This window comes from Bipolaris victoriae (assembly GCF_000527765.1).
Source record: "Bipolaris victoriae FI3 unplaced genomic scaffold scaffold_53, whole genome shotgun sequence".
NCBI classification, from domain to species: domain Eukaryota; kingdom Fungi; phylum Ascomycota; class Dothideomycetes; order Pleosporales; family Pleosporaceae; genus Bipolaris; species Bipolaris victoriae.
In genome coordinates this window covers 120,431-136,387 of record NW_014575339.1, presented here as the reverse complement: position 1 = coordinate 136,387, position 15,957 = coordinate 120,431, and the positions used below count along the sequence as shown (strand labels likewise).

At 51.9% G+C, this 15,957-nt stretch overlaps 8 protein-coding genes across 8 annotated transcripts; 1 reads left to right on the top strand and 7 right to left on the bottom strand.

Moving 5' to 3' along the window:
• Nucleotides 1–120: 120 nt before the first annotated feature.
• On the top strand, nucleotides 121–2,343 carry COCVIDRAFT_101853 (hypothetical protein; the record flags this gene model as incomplete). Its single annotated transcript, XM_014700145.1, has 2 exons — nucleotides 121–174; nucleotides 235–2,343. 2 exons carry the CDS (start codon nucleotides 121–123, stop codon nucleotides 2,341–2,343), a joined length of 2,163 nt encoding a protein of 720 aa, XP_014555631.1.
• A 16-nt stretch (nucleotides 2,344–2,359) lies between these two features.
• On the bottom strand, nucleotides 2,360–2,536 carry COCVIDRAFT_101970 (hypothetical protein; the record flags this gene model as incomplete). Its single annotated transcript, XM_014700144.1, has 1 exon — nucleotides 2,360–2,536. One exon carries the CDS (start codon nucleotides 2,534–2,536, stop codon nucleotides 2,360–2,362), a length of 177 nt encoding a protein of 58 aa, XP_014555630.1.
• A 9-nt stretch (nucleotides 2,537–2,545) lies between these two features.
• Nucleotides 2,546–3,019, bottom strand: COCVIDRAFT_61638 (hypothetical protein; the record flags this gene model as incomplete). The annotated part of the gene is made up of 1 exon (XM_014700143.1): nucleotides 2,546–3,019. A coding segment is annotated over one exon (474 nt), but the record flags the coding sequence as incomplete, so codon positions are not given.
• Nucleotides 3,020–7,535: 4,516 nt separating this feature from the next.
• On the bottom strand, nucleotides 7,536–7,805 carry COCVIDRAFT_101927 (hypothetical protein; the record flags this gene model as incomplete). The annotated part of the gene is made up of 1 exon (XM_014700142.1): nucleotides 7,536–7,805. A coding segment is annotated over one exon (270 nt), but the record flags the coding sequence as incomplete, so codon positions are not given.
• Nucleotides 7,806–8,376: 571 nt separating this feature from the next.
• On the bottom strand, nucleotides 8,377–8,881 carry COCVIDRAFT_101961 (hypothetical protein; the record flags this gene model as incomplete). The annotated part of the gene is made up of 3 exons (XM_014700141.1): nucleotides 8,377–8,594; nucleotides 8,708–8,767; nucleotides 8,845–8,881. 3 exons carry the CDS (start codon nucleotides 8,879–8,881, stop codon nucleotides 8,377–8,379), a joined length of 315 nt encoding a protein of 104 aa, XP_014555627.1.
• Nucleotides 8,882–10,758: 1,877 nt separating this feature from the next.
• Nucleotides 10,759–12,217, bottom strand: COCVIDRAFT_38667 (hypothetical protein; the record flags this gene model as incomplete). Its single annotated transcript, XM_014700140.1, has 2 exons — nucleotides 10,759–10,999; nucleotides 11,061–12,217. The coding sequence occupies 2 exons, from the start codon at nucleotides 12,215–12,217 to the stop codon at nucleotides 10,759–10,761; spliced, it is 1,398 nt and encodes a 465-aa protein (XP_014555626.1).
• A 541-nt stretch (nucleotides 12,218–12,758) lies between these two features.
• On the bottom strand, nucleotides 12,759–13,186 carry COCVIDRAFT_38666 (hypothetical protein; the record flags this gene model as incomplete). Its single annotated transcript, XM_014700139.1, has 2 exons — nucleotides 12,759–12,943; nucleotides 13,072–13,186. 2 exons carry the CDS (start codon nucleotides 13,184–13,186, stop codon nucleotides 12,759–12,761), a joined length of 300 nt encoding a protein of 99 aa, XP_014555625.1.
• Nucleotides 13,187–14,630: 1,444 nt separating this feature from the next.
• COCVIDRAFT_102007 (hypothetical protein) lies at nucleotides 14,631–15,353 on the bottom strand (the record flags this gene model as incomplete). The annotated part of the gene is made up of 4 exons (XM_014700138.1): nucleotides 14,631–14,809; nucleotides 14,865–14,967; nucleotides 15,026–15,166; nucleotides 15,261–15,353. 4 exons carry the CDS (start codon nucleotides 15,351–15,353, stop codon nucleotides 14,631–14,633), a joined length of 516 nt encoding a protein of 171 aa, XP_014555624.1.
• Nucleotides 15,354–15,957: the final 604 nt, after the last annotated feature.

Genomic DNA, 15,957 nt, shown 5'->3' with positions numbered 1-15,957 from the left:
AGTTTAGGGTGAGCGCAAATATTCACGCATTTCGCGGAGTCATACATTTCGACTTTAAGCCCTCAACCACTTGATACCGTTGGACCTTGGTGTTTAATCAACTGGACGGAGGGATGAAGTATGTTCATCTGGAGGAAAGCCCCCGCGAGGGGCTTGGGGAAGGCTACGCAGAATGTGCGTGTTGAAATTTTGAGCGGGTTTGAACAATTGCGCGCCGTTACTAACAACACAAAGCTTCCCAAATGCGATGACAAGATTAAGGTACTGGCAAAAAGCCAATACGCATACCTCTCGACCTCGACCACCTATATCCGCAAATCCTCGAGCTCTGCGAAAGAGCGCCAACGCGCAGAACGCCAACAGCTCACCCGCCTGCTGAAAGAATCGCCAGGAAAACGCGATGCACGCAACTTTCTCAAGCAATTTGACGCACCCAAGAAGAGCAAGGCTGGTGTTGCCGCGCAAGCAAAACAAAATGTTAGTGCAAACAAAAATCCTGAATTAGGGACATTGCGGACTGGCGTTAATTTGGGCGACTTGTATAAGCCGACCGTCTTTACACGCGAACCACTCCCAGAAGAGCAGTACCAGGCTGGAGAGAAAGATGAGCCAGTACACTTGGCGCTGGTCAAGCTCCGGCAGCCGCAGACACTTGACGACCGCGTACTAGGTGATATAGCATTGACGTTGAGCCAAATGGCTCAACTTGGTTTCAGCGTGGCAGTGGTATTGGATTGCGACGATGACATGGGCCCATTCACCACAAATATCCAGTCCGACTATGTCAACATTGTCCGAGAACAAGCATTACGCATGGTTGCCGCACTGGAGGACTACAACGAACCTGGCGCATTACTCGTTGAGGATGCCCTGGGCTGCACCCCATTAACAAACAACATGCCGAGTACCGTTCAAGTCCGTGGAGAGGTACAGGTACAACACAACTACCTACTCTTTCCGCCCATTGACGAAGGTGTCATCCCTGTGATCACTCCTTTTGCGTACGACACAAATCTGAAGAAAGTCAGAGTTCAGGCAGACGATGTGTTGCTTGCATTGATCCGCGAGTTTTCTGGTATCGCCAGCTTTACCAATGCTAATGACTCGCAAGACGCTACAGAAAAGAAGACAGCAGATACTACTGATAAGCCTGTCTTGGATCGGATCATCATTCTGGACCCCCTGGGAGGTATTCCATCTGAAAAACGTGCAGATGGCGCACATGTCTTTGTCAATCTTGAGGCTGAATACAACGACATCAAGCAGGAACTGCAGCAACTTTCGCTGATGAACGAAACGCATGAAAACAAGACAAACACATCACTTGGCAGTGGTAATCCCTTCTCCAAGTTTGTTGAACAACAGGTGGTAGCATCTCCAGGCACGACGAACAATCAATTGGGCGGTTCAGCTCCTATGCGTCATCTGAAAAACCTCGAAGTCGTTCAACGTGGTCTGAAGCTGCTACCCCCATCCTCATCTGGTCTAATTCTCACCCCATTCGAGGCTGCACGCAAGGCCATACCTGACGATGCACGAACAACACCATCGAAAAACCCTCTACTGCATAATGTCTTGACCGACAAGCCCATGACTTCTTCATCGTTACCAACATCACCCACGTCCAAGTTTCTAGGATCCGCCGCCCCGAACCCAGCTACATTCTTCAAAAAAGGCATTCCACTTACCATGATACCCGACCCGCGGACTCATGGGCCCTGGCAGCCACCTTCCGCCGCAAACCCGAGTATTGACCTGGCAAACGACCCGCGCATCAACTTTCCCAAGCTCGTGGATCTCATTGACGATTCTTTCCGAAGAAAACTTCACCCCCAGAACTACCTCGACCGCATCCGTGGTCGCGTCGCCGGCATCATTATAGCGGGTGACTATGAAGGCGGTGCAATCTGTACATGGGAGACGCCCAGATCCCTCCAGGGACTCGATCTACCTCCGTCATCTTCCCACGACTCACCATACTGGATCCCCTATCTCGATAAATTTGCTGTCCTGACATCGTCGCAAGGCTCAGGCGGTGTCTCGGATATCGTATGGGCGGCACTTACACGCACCTGCTTTCCCGAGGGGGTAGTGTGGAGGAGCCGGACTAGCAATCCAGTTAACAAGTGGTACCAGGAGAGGAGCAAGGGTATGTGGAATCTACCTGGTGGTCAATGGACTATGTTTTGGACTACCCAGGGTGTAGAGGAGGGATGGACGGCTGAGAAATGGGGTAGTGTGGAGGCGGAAAAGAGGATGCGGATGAGACGGTGGGATGCGTATATTGATGTGTGTAGTGGCATTGAGCCGAGTTGGGCAGATGGTATACAAAGAGCAGATTGAGAGGTAGACATTGAACCTATATCCACCCATTTTTCCGTCCTTTTGTCCAATCCAACTGTCCAAACGCAATGAGGAAGCACCATTCATCCTCTAACTTTCCAACCAAAAACCAAAAAAACCCAGTCAATTTCAATCTCAAAATTGCAGTCCCCTCCCCCCCCCTTTTCCAAATCTCACGCAAAAACCCCCCCATTCACCTCCCCATCAACTCCCTCAACCTCCCCGCCGCAACCCCATCCACAAACTCCACACTCCTACACACCTTAACCTCGTCCCCCTCCCTCTCAAACCCCAACACCCACAAAACATCATTCTCCACCACATGCCCCTCGCCCCCACCCTTGACCTTCATAAAATAACTAACCCTTACAACCCCCCTCATCTGCACCTCATCAACCAACACATCGGCAACCCTCAGCTCCCACGATTCCATCCGCGGCACCATGGCGCCTAGGTGCGCGGCGAAGGCGGAGAAGGAAAAGGTGCCTTGGAGGGGTGGCGCGGCGGAGACGGCGTGGTGGTGGCCGAAGGTGTGGGTGAAGGAGGGGGTGCAGAGGGAGGACAGGAGGGGGATGTTCATGCGGGTTGAGAGGGAGGGGTTGAAGGATTGGGCGGTGATGAAGGAGAGGGAGGTTGCGTGGAGGGATTTGTAGGTTTGGGAGGCGGTGGTTGGGGGTTGAGGGGGGGATGGCGTGGAAGACATTTTGGGCGGGGGGTTTCGTGGTCTTTTTGATCGTATCTTTTTGTTTAAAAAAAAAGAGTGTTATGTTGTGATCGTTGGCTTTTTTTTTTTAAAAAATAAAATAAAATTCTGTTCTTCGAAATGGATTTAGATATGTAAGAGTTGAAAGTTTTTAGCTTTTTTCTTCTTGGTAGGATTTTTCTTCTTTGAACATCGCACAGAGACGGTTCGTTTAAATATTGGTTCTCTATTGCATAGGCAATGGAACCCCTCCTGTTCATGGCCAGTTCTAAGCCTTCAGTCATCAATTGGGTTGCGGATCCCCGCTTGTTTCCCAGCGGCATAATTAAGGTTGCCGATGCGGGTGCCTAGCTCCCGCGCTCCCGCCGTTGACATCGGACTATTTGTTCAGCTGCAACATCACTTGTAGTTGTTCGAACTGCGATGTTCCTCCTCTCAATTATTAACGAAACATGTCGCATGGGTCGGGTGAGGGTGCGATGTCCTGACAAGGATTTGTGCAGCATTGCCCGACTTTCAAAGGCTAACGGAGTGCGAACGTGTTCTGAAGGTATATGTTGTGTGTGTTATGCAACGAGGTTTGTGCTCGTAGACGCGGAAAATAATTAGAATATTTCCTGTATTCGGAGATAAAGATCTTGAGAGAGGGTGTTGGAGGAAACCTGCGACGAATGGGGGTTTTGGAGTTGGAATGGTGTTGAGACAGGCCAAGGGTCGAATAACCTTGTTCGTGTAAGCAAAGGGGCCTGGTTGACTTCTACACTTACGCTGTTCGGAGCATCTGAGAAATTCCAGATTCTGAGAATGACGATGTAAACGAGGCGGGTACAGATATTGTACTACTGGGCTTTTGCTGCGACCCATTTTCATGCATACTGTCGGCAGATCCATGGACTGCGATGAGTTCGCGGTAAAGCCATACTTCAGTACCAGGTTTCCAGCATATCATCGTCGTGATTCAAACCAATGGAAAGATATCGGTTTTGGCCCAAGGTCGTAACTGATGTCCGTACACATAGTCTAAGCAAAAGCTCGCGGACTAAACTCCGCCCCAACACGTCGGAGCGTGTACTTCCAGTCATCACCACATCGAAGGTTCACTCTGAGACGCCGCTCACGTTGTTCCCATCGAAATTTCATCCTTATTTGTGCAACCGTTCAAAAATACTATATCCATATGATTATATTCGTTTCCTCCATCTCGAGCTTACGATGACTATGAGGGTCGAGAACGATCAGGCGGCGGACAGGATCGGGTAAACAACGCACAGAAGCGATTTTCCAAGACGTTTGGAAGGAACTAGGGGTTGAATCCGAGCAGTGTATAGGATAGAACGTGGAATTCCGATGCGGTTTCTCTGAGACTCGATAACTGGAGTTGCCGAGCGTAGCTAAGGAAAACTGTCAACGTCGTGTTGCCTACACGGTTAGCAAGACTCGTGAAGTCTCTTGTTTACAGGTCTATGACGCTGGATGCAGACAGACGCATACAGCCTAGTCGTCAAAGTATACTATGCAGGTGTACAAAGCAGACACCCCTCGTCGTGTAGAGCGATCACATTTGTTTTTTCGAGATAGAACAGATGGAACAAACAGAATACGAGATGATGCCATGCTTCTTGCCGGAACTTTGCCTGCAAGCGCTCCAAGAGCCACGTGCAGTGGACCCATCGGCGACTTTCACGCCCGTGCGTTTGTGACACCGCCCGCAGGGACACTCATGCAGAGAGATATAGAATGTCACAGCCGCACTTCCCGCGTTTCCCGTTGGTTTCCCAAGTCACTCTCGTTCTGATTGAACGGTATCAGTGGCACATGACCAGTAACGATTTTATAACACAAGAGTTTCAGTTTCTGCGAAAAGGAGTCCTCATCCCAAAACAGAGGTTGCTGCACACGTGCCCACGCGATCAGCGGAAGGTACGCTCCGATACGGGTCGGACCGGCAACCTGAAAGCTGGGCAATTTTATTAGAGTTTCTGCGCTGCCAGCCGTGCTTCAAAAAAAAAGTCCTTCCCGTTCAAAGTTGACAGGTTGCACAATCTTGTTGGAAAATATTCTCTTACGTTATGCTTGATCTGCAGAAACGAAGCGTAGGCCACTCGGTGACAGATGAAGCCTGTTGTTCTTCTTCCACTGTTTTGCCATGTATCCATGCCTGTGCTTCCTCTGAATCAAGACCATATCAATTTTCCTTGATATTTCGCCGGCAGGTTTCAATAATCACTTGATTGCCGCATCCGGCCAGATAAAGCAGCAATGTGTCAAAGGGGTAGATCAGAGGGAAATTCCGCGCCGCTGTCTTCCTTTGCATTGCAACTGCACTCCAATGCCTTTGATTCCTGTCTGTCCTCATTGTGTATTGTGTTTTCGCCGATGTTGTGGCCTTGAATGGCGGGACCCTCATGGAAACGTGTTGTATGTCGTATGATGGAAGAGCAATGGGCATGAATCTCGACCAACTTTACATTTGTCATTGAATCGCAGTTTCTGTCACTGCTCTGTGTTCCTCGACCCATATGGTGCGAGCCCACTGCATGAGCTAAGCCGAACCCCCGAAGTTGCTGACTTGCGGGCCAAGTGTACCGTAAAAGGGCGAGCAGACGATCCGTTCCCTTCTGCGTTCCCGCGACCGGTCAAAAGAAATGTGTGATTCGTTAGCTTGTGTGAGCTAGATGCAGTTGTTAGCCAGCGCAGACGTTAGCGCTATGCATGAATACCGCGAGTTGGATTGGTAGATTCTGTAGAGTGTGTAGTACGCCGCCACGTATGACTACAACACCGTTCTCCTTTCATCTCTATAGTGCCATTTCATGGCGCTTTTATATCCGACATGTTGGTGAGCTATTTGTCATTATCTTAGTAGCTGCAAGGTGCTTGAAAAGGACGAAGGGACGTGTTCGAGGGGATAGAGCGCGACTCTGGTCTCGGTGGTCTGATGTCGTAATCAAGCTAGGAGTCATCAGTGCATGTTCGAGTATCTCATCCATAGAATGAACATACAGGCCACGTTAACAGGAGGCATCAAACCTGTACAGAATGCAGCCGTCCTCGGTGTGGCTGACTTGGGAGTGAGCGCAGATAGTCCTTGGCGAGATAGAAAAATGCGTTTCCGTGACACCCGAGCCTCCAGAGCGTCTCTATCAAGTAAGCCCGTCGCGTTGGACAGTCATCCGTATTGCGGTTATCCTCTATCCTCAGCCGTGTCTAGCCACTGCGAGATGCAGTCCGTTGCGGTAATAGGTGCTGCATGGCAGGCAAAGGATCGGTCGTGACAAGCGAGTAAGATTGTTGGAGACGTAAGCGGTCGTCTGTGTTTAGGCGAGAGATCGAGTGAGCCAATCCGGCAACTTCTTTGCAAGAGACCAGCAAGTGAGCTGGTCCTCGGAAGGCAAGGGTATCGATGTCAATACAGACTGTTCAAAAAGCGCTGAGGAGGAAAAGGGAAGGCTGGGTTAAGTTCGGAGAGTGAATTGTCCCGAAGATCTGCATCAGTGCATGGAGACAGCGGGTGAATGAGTAAGGAGACAGCATTACATATAGTACCCACTGGAACACGAAGTCTCTGAAAGTATACTATGTAGCTCGGTACATGACTTCGTATTTATGACTTGCTTTTTCGGAAATGTTCACATTTTCTGTATGCCTAGTCTCAGTGAAATCCTTCGTAGTCATGCGCCTCAGATTTGCGTCTGCCGGTCTGGAGGCGTCAGCTAGCAAAATGCAACAGTTACACTGCTTTCCACCCATGCATCCATGATACAGTGATACCACTCTATCCACGCATCAATAGCCAACATCGTATCGATACAGGACTAGAGCTTCTACACGAAGAGAAATTCCTCTAATCTCCTCGGGAACCATGAAGCCATTCGGCGACACCCCTGGAACGCGTGTGCTCTCACTGGCGTCAGCGAGCCCCATTGAAACGCAGAGCCAAGGGGGGCCAAAACTGCCAGTCATGTGTCACTCTGATCAATCATATGACGACCCTGCTTATCACTCGCATTCGGATAGCAATTCCCCCCGTCTCTGGCCTGCACAATCATCCTAGTAGACACGCTTCTAGAACTGTCCAGGCTGAAGATGCCTCTCTGCGCGCAAGGCTGTGAGGGAGCAGAGAGTGAAGCTCACTACCTTTGGGTCTCTCTGCCCACACCATAATACGATTAGACACAGTGAAGCCGTCATCTTCCCCTACTCACATAGTACCGCACTCTGATACAGTAAGATCACAATCTCCTCCTTCCTCCTCCTCCCTCCCCCCACATACACACATCCACGCAATCCCTCAATCGCTCAATCCCTCTCCCCAAGCCACACCATATCCAAACTCCCCACTCCTTGGCGCATCTCCCTCGCTTACAACCCAACTGTACCCAATGTAACCCAGCCACGCATCCCAAATCCCTATCCCGCATATTTCATCCTTACTACTACTCGAGTCCCCGAGAAAAGGGGGGTGTGGGACAAAAGGAAACGCGTGGGGCTAAATTTCCTTGGCTTGACTTGACTTCACTTGACTGGGGCTTGGGGGGTGGTCGGAGTGGTTTTGATCCGGTTGGCCAGCGGGCAAAGGGTGATGTGACGGGCAGCGGGTTAAAGAAGGTAAGGACAGGAGTTTGTGTGTGTTTGGGCTAGGAAAGGCAAGTATCTGGTCCTTTTTTTTTTCTTTCCCTCCGCTTTCGGCGTTTTTGGGGGAGGGGGGGCGTGGGGCGGTTGCGCGGATCTTGGGGCTGGGCGGCTTGCGCGAGGGTTTTTGCTTTCGTCCGAGGGTTGTGTGGGTTAGTGGTGGTTCATCCACGCGCTGGGGTAGGGATACGCAAAGGTGAGTGAGATGAGGCTCTTCCCATCACAATCATCATGTGTCCATCACAGTTCAACAACACCTGTTAGAAACAGATAGACATTTAGCAATCAAACCATGCTTGAAAAGGAATACAGTATTGATACAAACGCAGGGCAGACGAGTGACAAGCCGCTAAGTAGCCAAACTGCGAAATAAATGAATGCAAGTACATTTCGAAATACGAATTTTACCTCCCGGCCCGGTTTCCCCCCATTGCCCCATATCCCGTTTCCCCCCTTCTCCTACCTTAACCCAAGCAAAAGAAAATCAAGTTAACAACGTCGATAAGCCACTATGACCACCAGCTTCCAAATGATAACAACATAAAAAACAACAAACAAAAAAGGAGTGACTATTGTCGATCACAAAAAATTGTGACTCGAGCGTTGGATATTCCCAATTCCCATCAACTTGATTCAATCTTTCGCGCCAATTTCAATGAGTCCGAGCAAACATAGCTCAGTCGAGTCACAGCCATCGTTCAAGAAGTAATACTCTGATTCATCTGCGTGCCCAAGCTACGATAGTGGCTTGCTGGCGGCGGCATCTGCGCAGAATTCATATATCCAGTAATCGTCCTGAGCGCAACCTCGGAGCAGTCTTCTTTTGCCTGAGAAAGATAGTCGCCATCGTACCAGAAGCGAGCTTGGTAATTGGTACCGCTGACAGAGACCATGGTGGTCCATGCAGTTCGGCCTCCTGGCCTGGGGTGTTAGTTGATTCTCTTAACAAGCTGAGGGGTGGATGCTGAAGTAGAAATATGGTGGTGCTGCAAATTTTCAGGAGAAGGTGGGTAAGAAGGGCCGCCGTACCTCGGCGATCCGAAAGATCCGTATAAGTTGGCTCTGGTATACCGCGGACCAGGCAATGCTCTGAGCAGGCATGTTAACAGACGACTGTGTGTGTGTGCAATGCAACAGGTAGAGTGGGGGGTAAATGGAATACCAACCTCGAAGGCGTTGTGACCACGAATCCGGGCTCGTCATTGTAGGCAGCAGGAGTATCAGTTGGAACAGGCGTGATAAGAGGCACGTGAAAGAAAGCAAGAAGAGGGAGCAATGCTTTGTGAACAAGAGGATGGACAGAGTGTGGGGGAAGGAAAGTTTGATACACCAGGGCTGAGCGATGCTCGGAGAAGTTATCAAAAAAGGGCTACTTATAACCCGGCCGACATGGAGACAGAGGCTCGATGAGTAGCAGAGCGACAGGCGGTGGCAGCAGTGAGTAACAGAGATGAGCGGCAAGCTGCTTCGTCAGTCATACTCTCTTCTAGTCTGTGATGCACACACAACTGCCAGGAGCCGTCGAGAGCCAGCTGGTTCAACGGGGGCACAGCGAACTTTTTTGCACCCGCTCAACGAAACCCAAGCCATTGGGTCGAGAGGCGCCCTCTAGAGCGGGCCGATGGGGTATGCGAGAACCAAGAACATGGCTAAGGCGAAGCGCAGCCGAATCCTGCATGCGGAGAGTTGATGGATTGCGTGGGTACAGCTCAGGTGAGCAACCATGGCCGTGGAGAGCGCGGTTGGCAGTACCCTGAATGGGGCAAGGGCTGCATGCAGCGTACGCCCGTTTGAAAAGCTGTCAGTTTGGGGGGTTTGGTGAGGGTTATTCTGGAACTGGAGCCCAAGAGAATTCCATTGCGTATGCACATGGCTGCAAGGCATGATGCTAGTGGGAAGCCAGCTCACCATGCAGCAGTAGCCAGAACCCCCGTCACGGTCGTCGGCATAGAGGGCAGCCATGATATCATAAGCCGAAGATTCTCAGCGACATGAACAATATGGCCTGGGGGCAAAGGTGAGCGGGCAGCGACGGGCAGACATGGGATGGGGGATTGTGAGGCGGGTGGCGGGTGCTTTGGTGACGGCGGACGGCGTCTAACGACGACTTGCATATGGAGAGACGGAGCGGTTCGCACTTACTGGCTTGGCATGACATGCATGGTGCCCACGGAAATCAGCTGTCACATGGCAACAGAGGTAAACGGGTACCTGCTTGGCTGTTTGCCCTCTGTCCGGTGCAATCATCGTGAAAGCAAAAAGTCAACATGTATCCGAAGCCTTGCGTTGTGCCATCGCAGTCCTTGGCGATCCGCTTTACACCTTGCCCGTGACACCTGGTGCGAGGTGCTACAACTCCCACCACACGCCTGTCGAGACTGTTCAGCCGGCACCGAAGCCTCACTCCGCATCAATGCAGCCTCTCCAGCCCGACGCGTAAGCAAACATCACAACGGAGGTGTACTATCAGTCTACACTTCAGCGCATGCGGGCGTGCAAAAGCCTCACTGCGACCCTAGGGGGCGTGCCCTGCATAATCCAGACGCCAGCAATACAGAAAACAAAACAGAACAGTCTCACACGTGGCGGGCATTGGACCAAAAATAGCAGAGGGCAACGGGCCCTAGTTTCATTATTCGTTCCAAATAAATGGTGGTATCGTAACGTGGATCCAAAACATGTATCGATCCGAGGAATAGAGTGGCTCTTCGTAACCAAGAAAAAAAGAAGACATAACTCGACAATCGTCTCAACGTGCTCAAGTCCCTGGCGGGAATGGTATCCTGTGAAACCCACGCTCAACAAATGCAGCAAACTCATGACGCAATCCGTGCCGTGGTCAAAGAAACCATGCGCATACCAAACATCAAACAAGACAAAAATAAGCACAAAAGAAAATCGACAACCAGCCCTGTAACAACGACTGCTGTCCATCGGATCCTGTCCCAACAGAACAGTTCTGACAGCTCCGTCGTACGTGTACCATTAGATGATGCGTCTACCCTACGGTTGCAGGGATATGCGCCAACGCAGCGGGCCTCGAATGAACAAATGTGAAGCAAATCAACCAGGCCAACACCTCACGTCGCGACACGACGCACAGCCGCCGGTGGTGGTGGTCTCTTGGCTGTGCTACCGTCGTGCTGCTTGCGGTTGAAGACTTCATCAATCAACCGCCTGGGTCCAATGTACTCCAAATTGGCCATCTTGAACGATGAGTTGCGCAGCAGCGGAATGTGCATGTGCGTAGTCTGCTTCGAGTGAAAACGTCGCTTGATGCAGTCATCCACAAGTGCCATTAGACCCGTTGCAACCACAACACTAGTTTATCAATGTTAGCTTGCTGCCTGTCGTAGCGGCGGGGTCGTCGTTTGTGACTTACTCAGATATGTCCGAGTCGGAGCTCAGGATCCGCTCATCGGTGATGCGCATATAGCACGGGGGCACCCAGCCACCCCTCGCAGCCTCCTCATGCGCTTCGCTGGGTGTCACGCGCACAGGACAGATGTGAGCGAGCGGCTCCTTGTCGTTGTCGTCGCGGACCAAGTAGTAGGAAATGGATTCTTGCTGGCCTTCTTTCTTAATGATGCGTTTCCACGAATAGTCGTTGCCCCAGTATTCAAACGCATACTTCTTGTAAGACTTGGCGCCACGTCTCTTAACATCAATGTGGGCGTAGTTGGAAAACTCGAGCTTAATGGTATTCGTCGGAATCAGTGCCCGGCCTTTGGAGTAGCCCACGGTTTTGGGACGTGACTCAACTAGCTCGTCGTCGTCATCATCATCGTCGTCGCGGCGAGTAATGTGGTGCATTGAGTCATATCCCGAGTCTGCTCGCTTCAGGCCAGCTGATGTCGAGGGGCGGGATTCGGATTTGACAAGGCTAGCGAGGGCTGTGCTGGCACGCTGCAGCACTGGCCGCATCTCGGTGGCGGGCTTCTGGTACTTGCGTGTTGAGTGGCAAACCTCACGGCCAGAGTCTCTGCAGTAGCGACGAAGCGAGAATTGACGGGTGCGAAGGTCCTGCATGCGGAGATGGAACAGAGTGTAGCTCTGTTTTCGGTGTGATCGATCCTCGACCTGTGTGTCCACCCTCAGGTTCATGTTTCCATCAATTGTCGAGTCGTCGTGTCGTATTGATATGCGTTTTGACGTGGGGAAGAGCTCTCCAAAGTCGCGGGGTGTGGTGGGAATGGCATCGCCGCCCAGCGGCTCGTGACGATATACGGGAACATCGTAGTCGGGCATGCCTTCGAAATCATCGGCGAGATCCTCTTCTGATGTCGATGCATATGTGTCGACTGATGAGCGTGGAGGAAACTGCTGGTAAGGTTCGACTTGATATCGAGGCGTAGCGTAATCATGTTCCTGATAGCGTCCTTGTATACGGCCATGACATGTTTCGCTGTAGGCCAGAGACGGTCTCCGGCCGCTGTACTCTGTTGGGGCTGTTTCGTAGGAACGGTCGCTGTGTTCACTGCGACCTGAAGTGGTACTGTTGCTGGACTGATACTGTCGCCAATGCCCGGATGGCGCCATGACGTGATGTGTGTGCGGTGTGTGTGTGTGTGTGTGTATGGGATGTGACGTGTCGACAGCCACGCGATCAAAGGGATACTCGGGAGCAGAGGCGGAGAGTGTGAATAGATGGTTTATTGTGTGTTTGAATGGCGTTATAGTGCAACGCAGACAAGCGTATACATAGACTACGAGAGACTGGGGCCTGGGGTGAAGCAGGCGGCGCAGCGATCTGAGACAGCTGACGAAAGGGTGACCTGGCACAAGGCGGGCGCAAGGGCCGAGAGGGGGGATTAATACAAAGTGCAGCCTGTGGGTGAGAGAGCAGCACGAATGGAGGCGCAGCGCATAGCGTGCGTGGGTGGGATGAGGGAGGATGGGGGTGGGTGAGAGAGGGAGAGTAGTGGTGTGCTCGCGGGGTTCTGGATGCCTCGAGGCCGGTTGATCGTTCCCAATGCGGTCGATCAGCGTCAACCAAGATGGCTGCGAAGCACTGCAACCTGCGCGCAGCGCGCAGCGCGCTGCACACGCTCAATGGGCCTTGGCTGCTTGCAGCTAATCGTCAGCGCCGTTGGCAACCATCTAGACCTCCTAGGCCATCTGACTTTGCCTGCATCGGGTCCGCTGCAGCATCCTCGGCGAATCGCCGTCGTCCGCTGACCCTCCTCCACCAACCTTGTCCAACGCCCACGCGCGCCATGACAACCGGCCGAGTGCAATTGAGTGCTCCATTGCCAAACCGCGACGCTTCCTGCGCCGTCTGCACCATCCGCAACTCTCGCCTACCGTTGAAACAAAGAGGAAACAATCTCGCCCAGCAAGCACTCCGCGGCGACACAGCCGACAGAAGCACCAGCACTCCCCATGTTCGGAACCGCACTGGCTGTTGCGAGACGAGCTCCCGGTCGCCCATCGGATCCGGGCACTTACGGGACGCTCCTTGGTGGCTGATCCTCCCACGTGTATCGATATTTCATGCTGTTTCTCCATGCCCTGTCCCGGTTGTCAGCAGACAATGGCGAGACTCTTCCGCTGTGTGGCATTTAGCCATCATGTCGACTCCGATGCCGACGTCATATCCCACGCTCTTGTATTACATATGTTTGTACGTACTATGTAGTATGCGCGATATCCAAGTATGTATGTATGTATGTATGTCCTATACGGTATCTTGCGGCAGCCGTCGGCTTGCAATTGTATATCCCTTGGGTCGCGGCCGAGTATGCAACCGCCTCTCTGACGCAACGAGGCTGGACGCTGCCTTGACAAGGACCAGCCTCCCATCCAACTACGGCCGCTAGCTGCCTGACCCATTGCCCAGTGACTGAAATCCCCCACGACGGGTGAGTGAACATGATCGTCACGGAGATCGAAGATGGTGAGCGACAACATTGCAGGGCCCTGGCACAAGGAAGCCGTTGGGCATCACTCGCGCCATTCTTGCTTGTCGAATGCCAGCGTCGTTGGTTACTCTGCGGCTTGCTGTGTGGCAACCTGGCGCACCACACGTGATTATACGATAAATGTATCCCCACACACCTTTTCTTTCTCTGCGCCACCCGTACTGTTTAATTGCATCACTTTGCAGCCTCTTCTCTATCCTTTTTTTCTTCCTTTTTTCCGTTCTACATTCTACCCCAGGATGAAAAGGTTACCTGGCTGCACGAATTGTGGAGCCAATCAAGGCGGGGTACGTGGTGGCTTTGAAGAAGAACAAGCACGACGCAACGACAACAACATGGACAACAACTCATAATCCAATTCACACGTCATGTCTGGAAAATTTGCTCTAATCAAACTTCACAACTCACAATCAAGATGCCGAGTCAGGCATCGATAAAAGACTGGCTTCTTTGGTAGGCTTGTTCCATGTTTGCGCCCCTGTATCCATCTTTTTCCACTTTCTCTTCTATTTGGGCTAAGCGCACTGCCAGCGCTTCAGTTACGTGCCCCCAAGCCTTCTAGACGTTTTGCTGCCCTTCCAGAAACGGCAATCACCAAAGCCCCCACCATGCCATGTTTCTACCATCAAAGCACAGTACGTACGTATCTAGTAAATGTACATGGCCATCTGTCTAATTACTAAGACACGCCCTCCATCACTCCGCTTGAACCCTTCCCATACCCGTCCGAGTGAGGCGGAGCCGGTACCCGTCTGTCCAATCCGTCCATGCAAGCCCCACCTTTGCTCCAACTGCCGGCGACAAATGAAAAAACCGGAAATCACCTCTCAAGACAATCTTCACATTGCACACAAATACATCACAGCAAGTACAATCATGGGAGAAACATTGCGCGCAAGAGTCTATATCATTTCCCAGCTTGGTACTACGACTGACCAGTGCCGCTCATTGACTTGTTGATATCGTCAATCGTCGTCATCGTCGATCCGCTCGCATCACCCAAAGTCAGACTTGGCAGCTAGGCCAAGCATTTACAGCTGGCCGGACTTCTCAATCTTGACTTCCTTGCTGGTCTTGCCAGTTTGAGAGCCAACCTTCTCAACAGCCTGGACAACGTCCATGCCCTCGACAACCTGGCCGAAGACGACGTGCTTGCCGTCCAGCCATGAGGTCTTGACAGTGCAGATGAAGAACTGGCTACCGTTGGTACCTAGACGACTTGGTTAGCTTGCCCTGCCCGCGCATACATAACATTGTAAACATACCAGGTCCAGCGTTGGCCATGGAGAGAACACCGGGTCCAGTGTGCCTTAGGTTGAAGTTCTCGTCCTCGAACTTCTCGCCGTAGATGCTCTCACCACCGGTGCCCTGCGCTACGTCAGCCAGCTGCTCTTCGTTGATAGACTCGGTTATAGCAATTACGTACGTTGCCGCGGGTGAAGTCACCACCCTGAAGCATGAACTGGGGGATGACGCGGTGGAAGACGGAGCCCTCGTAGTGGAGGGGCTTTCCAGACTTGCCGGTACCCTTCTCACCGGTGCAGAGGGCGCGGAAGTTCTCAGCAGTCTGTCAATGGTGGTTAGCTGGTGGTTCACTACTTGGAGCGCTTGAAAAGACAAAACAAGAGCGATGGTGCAGATTCTGACGGCGGGGTACTCACCTTGGGGACCTTGTCTGCGTAGAGCTCCATGACGATCCTGCCAGCGGGCTGGCCGCCAATGCTGACGTCGAAGAAAACACGGGGGTTGGACATTTTGATGGGAATAGGATTTGTATGTGCAAACAAGTGTGTGTGAGGATGGAGTGTTGTTGAACAAAGTGATGAGGGGCAGCTTTTAAAAGACCAAGGGCGGATGGAGGGGCATAAGTTAGCCGCCTATTACAGAACACCATAGCTCGCAGAGCAGTCACATGATGCTTCTTGGCGCCGTCAATAGAGGGGTAACTGGAGTATTCCATGTCAGGGCAGACGTAGTCTGCATGCATCCTCATGCGCCCTGATCCTTCACTCCGCTACGTAATTACGGAGCTCCGCATTCGTCTTCGCCCTCTGATCGCACCGGACACGGATGTCCAGCACCATAGTCTCTGGGCTGGCAGAGCGCGCCATGTTCAGCTCAGCTCAGCCCAGCATAGCGCCCCGTGGCCGGCTCCTCACTGCGAATACGAGTCGCCGGACGCTCTACATATCTAACACCACTCGCGCTTGTCAAAATTAGCCATGCCACGGCCTTTTCTACTCTTTCGAATTTCGGGACACAAAAAACCATCAACACCAGCTTTAGTACAGGGGTCAAAGAGATGCATTATAGCTACCTATTATGACGACAAAGGAAATATGTGCCGCTGCACTAAAA